The sequence below is a fragment of the Phyllobates terribilis genome, unplaced genomic scaffold (assembly GCF_046119375.1).
Source record: "Phyllobates terribilis strain yellow unplaced genomic scaffold, ASM4611937v1 Scaffold_3__8_contigs__length_932513732, whole genome shotgun sequence".
NCBI classification, from domain to species: domain Eukaryota; kingdom Metazoa; phylum Chordata; class Amphibia; order Anura; family Dendrobatidae; genus Phyllobates; species Phyllobates terribilis.
Window position 1 is genome coordinate 888,036,966 of NW_027362763.1, and position 12,498 is coordinate 888,049,463.

Here is a 12,498-nt window from a genome sequence, read left to right on the forward strand (position 1 = left end):
GCATTAATTGGCGGACATGAGAAAAGGGGAGGGGGCGGGGTTGCACTACCAATACATATACTGATGTTAAAGGGGGTGCTACGTCATGTAGATAAGAAATACATGATAATGTGTAGAAAAAGACACTGCATAGCAATGAGTACACCTCCAATAGAGTAAATAGCAAAAAAGTTTTATTGAACAACACGTTATAAAATCATTTAAAAAAGCCATGAAATGGCATCTAGACCGTCCCCCACATGACAGGTATCGATGGCAATCAATTGTTAACACCCCAGAATTGTTCAATTAACATATGGTAATAAACATAAATAACTCTCAGATGATAAGGTAATGTGACACTTGAACACCTCCAATTGTGCACATAGAAAACAGGATATTTCATGGCTTTTTTAAATGATTTTATAACGTGTTGTTCAATAAAACTTTTTTGCTATTTTCTCTATTGGAGGTGTGCTCGTCACTATGTAGTGTCTTTTTCTACACATTATCATTAATTGGCGGACATGTGACGGGGATTTGTATAAATATGATGAGGCGTGATTCCTTACACACTCCCCTTGAGAAAGCCTAGAGTGTGCGAAACGCACGTCGGGGCGTTACATGTGCTGGTCCGGGTACAACTACCACTTCTGATGGGTAAGCCTGATAGCTCAAGCATGTACTCTCTTTGTGTGGGGCACTAGCCCATAATTGTTCTGTCTGCACTTGTTACAAAGGAAGCTATATCTGTATTTGGAAATACGAAATTAATACTGAGCTGAGTTTTTATTAAGGATTTTTTCCTGTCTGTTTCTAGACCCTTATTGGGCGGAGAGGTGGGGTTTTCTTTACCCCCTTCTGCCCTCTCTTCCCTTTCTGTGTTGGCAATGACCCTACATTAAATTACATGTGTGATATTTTAGTATCAGGGGCGTATCCTGGTCCATGTTTGCCCACAAATTCTTGAATCACCTTTCCTCTTTGATTTTTATTAATTTGTTGTGTTGTAAATTTTTAAATATTTTTTCAATAAAGAATGGTGTTGTATACATTTGCAAGTGATATTTGGATTTTCTCTATCCAAGTTTAGGTTGTATAATTAGTGATCCACTCCATAGTTTTGTCCACTTTATTAATGGGGAGATATCATTATGACAATCTCCAGCCAATATGTACTGTTTATGCCTATGGAATAGTGTTTTGATGTAAAATACTGACCGAATACTGAACGTGTGAATTTAGCCTTAGGCTGTATATTTAGAATTTAACAAGTGGTCTAATTGACCAAAATGCTCTAGTTTCTGAACAATCAATAACGAATAAAGGAGTTTTTAGCTAAAAGAATACCTTTTATTGGAATTACATACATCCGAAGTTGTTTAGTAATAAAAAAAACACATGCAAGATGACAATTTCCGGCACATTGGCCACCAAACAGTGCATATAGTAAGATAACAAAGAAACAAAAAGCCTACATTAAAGACATGTACACATTTACATACAGTATATGTGGCAGAGAATGCCCGATAGTGTAGTGCACAAAGTTGGGTTACCACAGTTGCATAATCTCCAGCACGCATTTCAGATATAATGATTTCGCCCTGATGTATAATGTATACCCCCTGAGGAAGTTAGATCATTATATGCGAAACGCGCGTTGAGGATCATGAATCTGTGGTAACCCTGCTGTACTATGGATAAGGGCATTCTCTGCCATATATCTTTGAATGGGTACATGTCTTTATTGTAGGCTTTCTGACCAGTGTGTCTGTTACTTGTAACTTGATACATTTATTGTACCAATGTGATGGAAATTGTCATCTTGTATGTGTTTTTTTGATCTCTAAACAACTTTTGATATATGTAATTCCAATAAAAGGTATTCTTTTAGCTATAAACTCCTTTCTTTGTTATTGTATAAAATCCTTTTTGAGCGGCTAATGTTTATCATTTAAATGGCTATGTGCCTTTCATTTAACTGTAATGGCTAAACTTACAGTGGGTATGGAAAGTATTCAGACCCCTTAACATTTTTCACTCTTTGTTTCATTGCAGCCATTTGGTAAATTCTAAAAAGTTCATTTTTTTTCTCATTAATGTACACTCTGCACCCCATCTTGACTGAAAAAAACAGAAATGTAGAAATTTTTGCAAAATTATTAAAAAAGAAAAACTGAAATATCACATGGTCATAAGTATTCAGACCCTTTGCTCAGTATTGAGTAGAAGCACCCTTTTGAGCTAGTACAGCCATGAGTCTTCTTGGGAATGATGCAACAAGTTTTTCACACCTGGATTTAGGGCTCCTCTGCCATTCTTCCTTGCAGATCCTCTCCAGTTCCGTCAGGTTGGATGGTGAATGTTGGTGGACCGCCATTTTCAGGTCTCTCCAGAGATGCTCAATTGGATTTAGGTCAGGGCTCTGGCTGGGCCAGTCAAGAATGGTCACAGAGTTGTTCTGAAGCCACTCCTTTGTTATTTTAGCTGTGTGCTTAGGGTCATTGTCTTATTGAAAGGTGAACCTTTGGCCAAGTCCGAGGTCCAGAGTACTCGGGAAGAGGTTTTCATCCAGGATATCTCTGTACCTGGCCGCATTCATGTTTCCTTTAATTGCAACCAGTCGTCCTGTCCCTGCAGCTGAGAAACACCCCCATAGCATGATGCTGCTACCATCCATGTTTCACTGTTGGGATTGTATTGGGCAGGTGATGAGCAGTGCCTAGTTTTCTCCACACATACCGCTTAGAATTATCACCAAAAAGTTCTATCTTCGTCTCATCAGACCATAAAATCTTATTTCTCATAGTCTGGGAGTCCTTCATGTGTTTTTGAGAAAATTCTATGCGGGCTTTCATATGACTTGCACTGAGGAGATGCTTCCGTCGGGCCACTCTGCATAAAGGCCCGACTGGTGGAGGGCTGCAGTGATAGTTGACTTTGTGGAACTTTCTCCCATCTCCCTACTGCATCTCTGGAGCTCAGCCACAGTGATCTTGGGGTTCTTCTTTACCTCTCTCACCAAGGCTCTTCTCCCACGATTGCTCAGTTTGGCTGGACGGCCAGACTTCTGGTGGTCCCAAACTTCTTTCATTTAAGGATTATGGAGATCACTGTGCTCTTAGGAACCTTGAGTACTGCAGAAATTCTTTTGTAAGCTTGGCCAGATCTGTGCCTTGCCACAATTCTGTCTCTGAGCTCCTTGGGCAGTTCCTTTGAGCTCATGATTCTCATTTGGTCTGACATGCACTGTGAGCTATGAGGTCTTATATAGACAGGTGTGTGCCTTTCGAAATCAAGTCCTATCAGTTTAATTAAACACAGCTGGACTCAAGTGATGGAGCAGAACCATCTCAAGGAGGATCACAAGGAAATGGACAGCAAGTGACTTAAAGATGAGTGTCTGAGCAAAAGGTTTGAATACTTATGACCATGTGATATTTCAGTTTTTCTTTTTTAATAAATTTGCAAAAATGTCTACATTTCTGTTTTTTTCAGTCAAGGTGGCGTGCAGAGTGTACTTTAATGAGAAAAAAATGAACTTTTTAGAATTTACCAAATGGCTGCATTGAAACAAAGAGTGAAAAATTTAAAGGGGTCTGAATACTTTCCATACCCACTGCAAGTCATGAATAATCAGTCTTCTTCTGTGTACAGCTGATGAAGTAATTTATTTTTTAAGCTATCTGCACTAATAGAATATTTTTGCAATTTTTAATTTAGCCACTATTGGAAACACTATAACCTTTTTAGGTCTGGGATAATGTACATAAGACACGTAATTAATTGAAATACAATTACATGAGATATTCACTTTAAAAGCTTTTTAAATACATTGATCCTTAATGTTAATGGCTCATTTGGTGTGGTAGACTTTCTAAGCCAAGGGAGCACAACCTGCATTTCAGGGGCCACATGCGTCCTGCAATACCCTTCTGTGTGGCCCTCAACCATCTACATAGTGTCTGGTCACATGTATTTTCCATGTCATGGAGAAGACCAGTGGTGCATAGCACTGTAAGGATGGGTAATTGTAAATAGTTTGCTGTGTGGTCATTTTGGGCCAGCCATATTTTGGCAGAATAGGTGAGTTTTGACTCCAGTAGCACAGAAAGGAATAAATGAGGTAAAAAAGTGGCCAAGGGAAACACTTGACTGTTTCAGTGTCTGGCATATACTACAATGTAGAGAGCTGAATGCATGGCCTCTTCCTTCCTGGACTACAAACCAATGAGAAGGGTACCTCTATCCTCCTGATAGGTGGAAGCTCTATAATTGGGACCATCACCTGTTAAATATTTATGGCACAAATCTCCAATATGCAGGAAATGTTTCAGATGGTAATACGTTAGTAAAATTGCAGCCTATAGTGTTAGTTCCATCTGATAATGTGGCCCTTGGATCTAAAAAGGTTGTGCACCCCTGTTCTTAGCTGTAGGTGAGGGTGAGCAGCATAGGCCAGAGGAGATGGTACAGCAGAGCAGATCTTGATGGATGACATGAAGATCAGTGAGAACCACGACAGCAAAGATAGGCAGGACGGCAGACAAGCAAGCGGAGTAGATAGCACATGTTAAGCAGAGCTAGTTGTGCGGATACACTCTAACAGTAACTAAATAGGAAACTGGTATAATCCGGCAGTGAAGCGGTTAATCAGAGGAATGCAGTTTGGTATTTTCCAACAGGGGAATAGTTAATTGCTGTGAAGTATAGGCTAAATAGAGACTCGCTTGAAGAGATGCCTATACTTCGATTGTAGAGGCTAGGTGTGAACAGGACCAAGAACAATTGCGAGGAGTTGGTAAATTCTGTGTGGAGGTAAGTGTGGACAACACCTAGTAAGTGAGACAGAGCTTTGAAATAACTTTGGCTATAGTATGAAGGTAAGGAGTAGCTGAGGTGAATGATTATACTACTGGCTGGAGCTGAGCTAGGTTTAGCAGAAGCAAAACTGACAAACTGTGGACAGTGGCAATTGTGGACAATGCTATTTGATACCCTAGCACCCGAGTTCCGCCTGAGCCCGCCTGAGCGGGCCTAGGGTGATAATATCAGAGAAGTTTGCTTTGCCACCTGAGAAACAATCATGGACTACTGCAAAGGGAGACTGCCATAGCAAAAGGGAGCAAGGCCCGGCGCTGGAGCAAGGGCGAGGGAGTAACACCTTACCATACTTACAAGGTATGTTCTAACAAGAACATATTTTTCACATTTATTCCTCCCTATTTTTACACATCTTAAGCTCGGTGACCTGAAGAGACCTATAACTTTCAAAGCTTGCCTTTTTTTCCTCATTTTATAATGGCTTTGACCTAATTATATCTTTTGTACGCAACCCTTCAACTAAAATAGAACATATAGAAGAAACCTAAGGGATTTTATTTATTAGCACAGCTTAACATGAAGCCTGTACCGGTTTTATTTTTATATGGCCCTCCTTAGAGAAATGTATCCACAAAAATGCAATTATCTTTTTCACACATTACTAAATTACACTGGCCTTGCTTGCTATGTCAGGGGGACATGCAAGTTGTCAGTCTCGAGACACCAAAAGGGGTTCTTGTTTGCATCATAAAATGTAGCACTAATTAAGCCGAGAAACTTCACTTGACTTCTTATATAACTTTGGTTTGGCTACTTTTTCCAGTGTAGAGTCTTTCAAGCAGAATAACATTCTCGCTGTGTCTTTCTGCAGTCACATCTGTAACCCTGGTGCCCCAGATGGTTGTGTACGCAAGCTACTTACCACTCCATTTGAGTGAGCAGAAGATTTCCATACTTGGGCAGATGGTAAGAACCTTTAGCCGCATTCAACCATAAACAGAACATTTCGAACGTCTTGTGAATTTCATTTTTATTTACCAAGTCTAATCTAATCAAGCAATCTCAAATCATACTGTATTTTCATTGATGTTATTAGTGAAAAAAGATTTATAGAGCGGCAGTATTCGGAGGGGCAAAGGTGTCAAGTTCTCAAGCTTTCCGTTCAGATTCCTGCATACCTGGAGCATTGTCTCCCCCCTTACTCTTAGTAAAGCCATATGCCGTGGCAGCAGGCTATATTAACTTGTAGTGCTCCAGAGATTTCTAGCTGGGGGCTTCTGACACTTCCCTGCATTTTTAATATGCATTGTTGCATGTGAGCCTGGCCTTGGCCCCAGGAGGCTTCTGCTTCAGCTTTAAACCTGCAAGTCCCGTATGACTTGTTAGTGAGAGGAGTAGGATTGTCTTTTAATGCATTCAGACGTAAATGCTTTTCTTTTTTAATCTAAGTATCAGGTTAACTTCCTTATTGAGTTTTTGCCTTGTTTCAGCTGATCATTAAAGTGGAGCCAATCTTCTTGACCCTAATTTCATTTTATGAAATAAGTTTCACTTATCAGTAGCTGTTTTTAAGTACCCACAAAAGCATATTATCAAGTGTCCATCAGCATCCATAATATACTGGATATAGTTCTCCTGCAATGCATGTGACATTGAACTAAAAATCCTAAAATCCTCTTATCTGATGTTTCCTTTTACTGCTATAATTACTGTTGAGAGTGGTCCTAGACTTTTTGACCTTTTTTTGCACATATTTTCACATGTAATATTAGATCGATTTATTTGATGTGGTTAACACTCAAAAGGAGAAATGGCTTCACCAGCGGTGCGGCAGTGGGGCATTACTTTGAAGTATAGGGACGTAGCTTATGCGCCACAATTTTGGTTCAAAAAATTGTTTTAAAAGTAAACCAACTAAGAGGTGGTGTTAAATAAGTTAGACAAAAGCGTCTAAAAATTCTTTTTACTCACCATCCCTGGTCCAGTGCTGAGTATCTGCTCCTCCCGGTGTCCGATATTGGCTGCGGCGCTGACTTCACGTTGACAGGCAATCACTGAGCCTTGTGGCTCTGAGACGGGCATTTCATCGACATGGGCAGAGTTGCTGAGCTCAGTGATTGGCTACCACAATGCTGACGTGACGTCAAGGACACAACTATTACCAGACACTAGAAGGAGAGCAAGAGACTTGGCACTAGACCCGGGGAGGGTGAGCTAACAGCGGCTTGGTTTTTTGAAGATTTTTTTGAAAGGGGACAACCTTTTTAAGCCTTAGTAAATCTATCCAAGAGAGTCCTACATTCATTCTTTTCTGCAAGTATCCATGTGATATGATATCATATTCTGTATGAACTAAGGCAATTAACCTGTATATTTTTATTACAAGGCAAACTCATCAGAAAAGCTGAGACAGTACGGATTATCTCACATTCACAACCACCCAGTACTTGTGTCTCAAACTAGATCGTGCCCTTTAGTTGCTCCACCAAAACCACCTCCTGTGCCACGGTGGAAACTTATAAGGCAGAAAAAAGAAGTAAATGTCACAGATGAAGCTAAAGGTAAAATTGTATTCATATATGTTTTCTTAATGCTACAGAGAAAATAAAGTGTTACCTTTTTCTTCTTTCATGTCTTTGTAGACCTGAGCAATGGACATCTCATCTCCAATACAAATTTGTAATATACTGTATATGTCCATGTGTTGTTATTATCAAATAATCCTACGTGGGTTAATGCTTTTAAGGAAGATTTGTAGCATATTTAATATTTAAAATATAGCATTTTAAATTAATTAGAAGTTTTTGGAGGATATTTAAATTGCAGTACGGGCTCTGAGCCACTTCTTCTCCATCCTTCTGCTCCCTACACCTGACCTCCTAACCTCATCATTCACTCTGAAAGGGGAGGAAGAGGAAGGAGTACAGTGAGAGAACAGGCAGAGGAGGCACACACAGATGGTGCTACTGCTCACTAATAAAGATCTTATCTCACCCCAGAGTTGGATTCACAGTTACACTGCTCAGCAGCTGCTGCTTCTGTACAAGTGCTAAATAGACAAAGGAAAGCAGGAATGTCTCATGTGGGTGTGTGGTGTGTGGAAGACAACAGCTGGTCTCTACCCACTAGCTCAGAAAAAAACAACTAAAAAGTAGAGATATAGTTCACAGAGAAGAAAACTGTTGAAAAATGCTGGATACAAGTTATATATTGACAAGTACTTTATGAAAAGTGACCTAAAACGTAGCAATAAACATGTAATGAATGGATGAACGTACACAACAAATATAGTTGCTCTCATTGTTTCAGTCTGTAGCATTTTCTGCCTATTCCTGAACAGGGGAATGAATCTCCTGCCGATCATTTTTGGTAGGTGGTTTACTGAACTCCCACACTTTTAGCCCCTTTACTTTTTTTTCCCACCAGAAATTATAAACTTGTGGTGAATGTGGAATAACTGGAGATAAGGCAACTAAATAGAGAAAATAAAAATACTATATTACGTTGAATATAAAACTGCATGAAAGTGCTCATTTCTAAAGCTTTTCTTGATGATCCTCCTTGATTTAGTGCAATTTCGCTGCGGAAATGCACTAAAACTGCATGTAATCCACACAACAAAGTTTTGTCAAAGCCAAATATCTGGAAGTATCAAAAAACAACGTAGCTTTGTATAAAACATAACATACCAAGAGACAAAAACCACTGTGTCTAAAACGTGATACGAATGCATGTAAAAAAACACAAGTAACTTAATTCACCTAATAAGGCATCATTCACACTTTCAGTATTTGGTCAGTATTTCACATCAGCATTTGTAACCCACTCCTGGTTTTAGATTACAAATACAGAAGTGGTGACGTGTTCCTATTATACTTTTCTCTTGATTGTTCCACTCCTGGTTTTGGCTTACAATACTGATGTCAAATACTGAGTAAATACTGATCATGTGAACGTGGCTTTAGTGCAGAAATAAACAAAAAATCTGCAGCATCAAAAACTCACTAAAAATTCATCATGGGAACGTAGCCTAAGTGCTGCGAAATGGAAAAAAATGTTATTCTGTAATTCTGCAGTGTTAGGGGTTGTAAGGTGGGGGTGTTTTTTCAGCATTCATTGTGTGGTAAAAATGACCCTATAAATAGATTCCCAGGTCAGTAAAATTTCAGTATTACAAAATATTTTACAGATTAAAAATAATTTAGAGCTATTTAAAAAAATAAAAATAAAACTTAGTTTGTTTCGCCATTTGTTGATACACAAAACTTTTTATTCCGTCTATAGAACTGTATGAGGGCTTGTTTTTTGCTCATCATCCTGTAGTTTTTACTGTTACCATTTTGATCACTTTTTATTGCATTTCTTGTGATTTTTTTTTAGAGTTCACTTTATGGAATAAATTTTATATTTTATTAGTCTGGGCAATTACACACATGGCATTGTCAAAAATATTATTTTTTCCATTTCACTAGTAATGTTTGGGAAAAGGTGCGTAATTTATTCTTCAATCCCTTCACAACATACTATGACGTATATTTACGTCATATGTCGTTTCCCTGCCTTTGATGCCAGCTCGCACGCCAAGCTCGCATCTTTTTTGGCTGATGATGGCTGATTTAATCAGCTATCATGTGCTTTTAACAGCCACAGCTTTAAACCTGTTAAACAAGCGCCGACGGGGGGGCATCATTCCATGAGCACATCAGTGCGCCCGTGACATGATCGCAAGGCGCCGATGGGTTGCCATTACAGCCGAGGGTCTGCAGATGACCCCTCTGTGCTTGTCATAATGATTCTCCTGAGAAAGCCAGTGCTTAGCTGGCATTCATAGGAGATTGTGATTTTCACTAAACATAGCAGTGCTGATACACTGCTATGTATAGCACAAGCGATTAGACGGCCGCGGCTTCAAATCTCCTAAGCGGACTATTATTTAAAAAAAAAGTTTTTAAAATATGAAAAAAAAAAATAAAAATACAAGTTTCAAATCACCCTCCTTTTGCGCCCATTAAAAAAATAAACAAACTCATTTGTTATCACTTCATTCGTAAAAGTCCGATCTATCAAAATATAAAATAAGGTCTGTATTTGGTTGATCTCATATTCTGTGTCTGGGTCAGAGGCGGAAGCAGGAACAGTCTTGGCCATTGCAGAGAATCTATTGAGGACCAAGTAGACAAACATGAAAGACGTCACCGCCGCAGGCTTTACACAGTTGCCGGAGCAGCTGTGGACCTCGAGAGTAGCAGCTCAGTTTGTTTGTTTTTTGCCTCCCTGAGCATTAATCTTTGAACTCCTTTGTGTTTTACTAAAAAAAAAGAAAGTTAAAAAACATAAATTAGATGAAACTGCAGGACATTTTTACATTGGTTTCAACCATAGACTTAATTATAAATTTTTGGAGACTGGTTACAGGAAAAATATGTACCGTGTTAGCCAGTAGATAGAAAAATATTAAGATATGAGAGTCTTCAGTGGTTGATACCTGTTAATAGCTAACTGAAAAGACGGTAACAAATTGCAAGCTTTTGAGACTACTCAGGTCTCTTCATCAGGTATGGAATATCTCTGCCTGATGAAGAGACCTGAGTAGTCTCGAAAGCTTGCAATTTGTTACCGTCTTTTCAGTTAGCCTTGAAGACTGGTTATTCATTTTGATCAACTTATTACCAGAATAGATGAATAGCACACTTAGTTTGCCAGAGAATTTTCTGTGGCAATATTGACTATGAGGCCATTAATATATTACTTTACTGTGACTCAAAAAGCATGTCATTGATCATAACAAGAGACAACAAGGGAATAAATTTAGCTGCACAATATCCATTTGTCATGTTCCACTTGGTGCATCAGGGAAATTCGTATGCTCTTTCTTTAGACCAGCACTCAAAAACATGCCTTGCAAAAATAAATCTGTTTTGTGTCCTTAAAGAATTTTCCGATGTCGACTTTAAAGTTATTTTAGCAATCAACTAAATTACCTGCCTTTTAGGCATAAAAACTATGGTACTTGTTTAGAATTTAACAAAGGGTACCTTAATGACTGTATTTTGTGTTTGCAAAATGTTTCCTGACAGTGCATATGTGGGTTGACTCGTAGCAACTCACAGATTATGTCAATTAAGATACATGTAGGAGGACTATGCAAAGCTTAGAAGATGAACTAAGGATGGCTGTGCCTTAGAGTGTAAGTTAAAGAATACAGCAAAAAATAAATAAAAAATTAGCATTTGGGTTTATTACACATTTTTCATCGTTTGTCTTCTATAAACATTTGTGTTGTACTGTCTGTTGCTTTCTGCAGAATTGGTTAAAGAGGTTGTCCACTACTATTAACATTTCCCCCATCAATTTAAATTGGGCAAGCGCACGGTGGATGCTGGGCTGTGACGCACGGAGAAACCCAGCCCACATCCCATCAATCAGGGGGGTGCGCATCATTGGGTCACGCCCACGCGGTGGATGCTTGGCTGTGACGCGCGGAGAAACCCAGCCCACATCCCAGCAAGGTAATTACAAAATGACGTGTTTACACAATTTAAATCGATGGGGGAAATGTTATTAGTACTGGACAACCTCTTTAACTCAGAATTAGTCAGTGAGCGCGTTCTGATGGGACAGCTAACAATGCTTATCTTCCTCATCCTACATCCTTAACTCATTCTACTTGACAGCGCAACACAGACGCTATAGAAGGTAGGCAGTGAAAATATATTAATGTAACCCAATAGCAGAATTTTTTTTCGGACATAAAATCATGCATATTGTTACGGGTCCTGATGGTGGAACCACTGTGCCGTGGTACAAGGAGTGACCAGAGCGGCGTAACTAAGTGCCTACCCAGACCGACCCTGGCTACACGGCGGCTTAGTCTACTCTGTGAACCAAAGAGGGACAGGGAAGGTGAACCACGTGCCACACTGGGACTGACCTCGTGTGAGAGCAAGCAACTCCCACGGGTCTGATAGCCGGAGCGGACTGGCATGACAGATGGGCTCACAGATGTGCACGGCTGGTAGGCAGGCGGACAGAGCTGACTGACGGACAGGCTCAGCTGGCAGGCTGACGGGCGGGCATGGCTCATAGACAGGCTGGCGGGCACGGCTGATAGACAGGCTGGCGGGCAGCACCGGGACCTGCTGGCTGGAGAGTGTTAGCACATAAACTACAACATTGTACAGGCACCTCCATTCTGGGGGAGGTGCCTTAAATACCAGATGTCCTCCGGCCATTGGCCGGGGACATTTTAGGATGGCGTGCGCCGCCCCTTTAAGAGCCAGGGAGCGTGCGCGCTCTAAGCACAGTGCCCGGGGATCTGCGCGCAGTGCGCGCACCCCAAGCCGGCACAGCGTAGGAGGCTGGAAGAGGAACGGGGAGCACCGAACCAGGGCTGCGGCGGTAAGGAGATCGGCGTCTCTGCCTCCTGCCCGGCTACCCATATAAGAAAAATCTAGCCCAAATGTGTCCATATTCATTAAAGGATTCGACCTATGAGCTTCCCAATTCCCTTTTTTTAATTTCCCCAGCTTTTTTTTTTATACGTTTTTTTTATTCGACCCTTCACACGTGTCTGCAAATTGAGATTCTAGTTTGGATTCTGGCCTAAGTCATATGGCAAGGCTTGTTAAAGGTTTTAGGATTGCTGCTTCCAATAGGTGGCACTAGAGTTCAAGTCCTCTTTGTCTCTGAAGAGGC

The 12,498-nt window shown here is 40.2% G+C and overlaps 1 protein-coding gene across 1 annotated transcript in view; it reads left to right on the top strand.

Moving 5' to 3' along the window:
- The window catches only part of ADGB (androglobin), a 443,164-nt gene that overhangs the window by 200,857 nt on the left and 229,809 nt on the right, over window positions 1-12,498 (top strand). Inside the window, exons 10-11 of the mRNA XM_073672692.1 lie at window positions 5,675-5,769; window positions 7,190-7,364. Coding sequence (XP_073528793.1) covers window positions 5,675-5,769; window positions 7,190-7,364 — 270 coding nt within the window. The remainder of the gene's footprint in view (window positions 1-5,674; window positions 5,770-7,189; window positions 7,365-12,498) is intronic.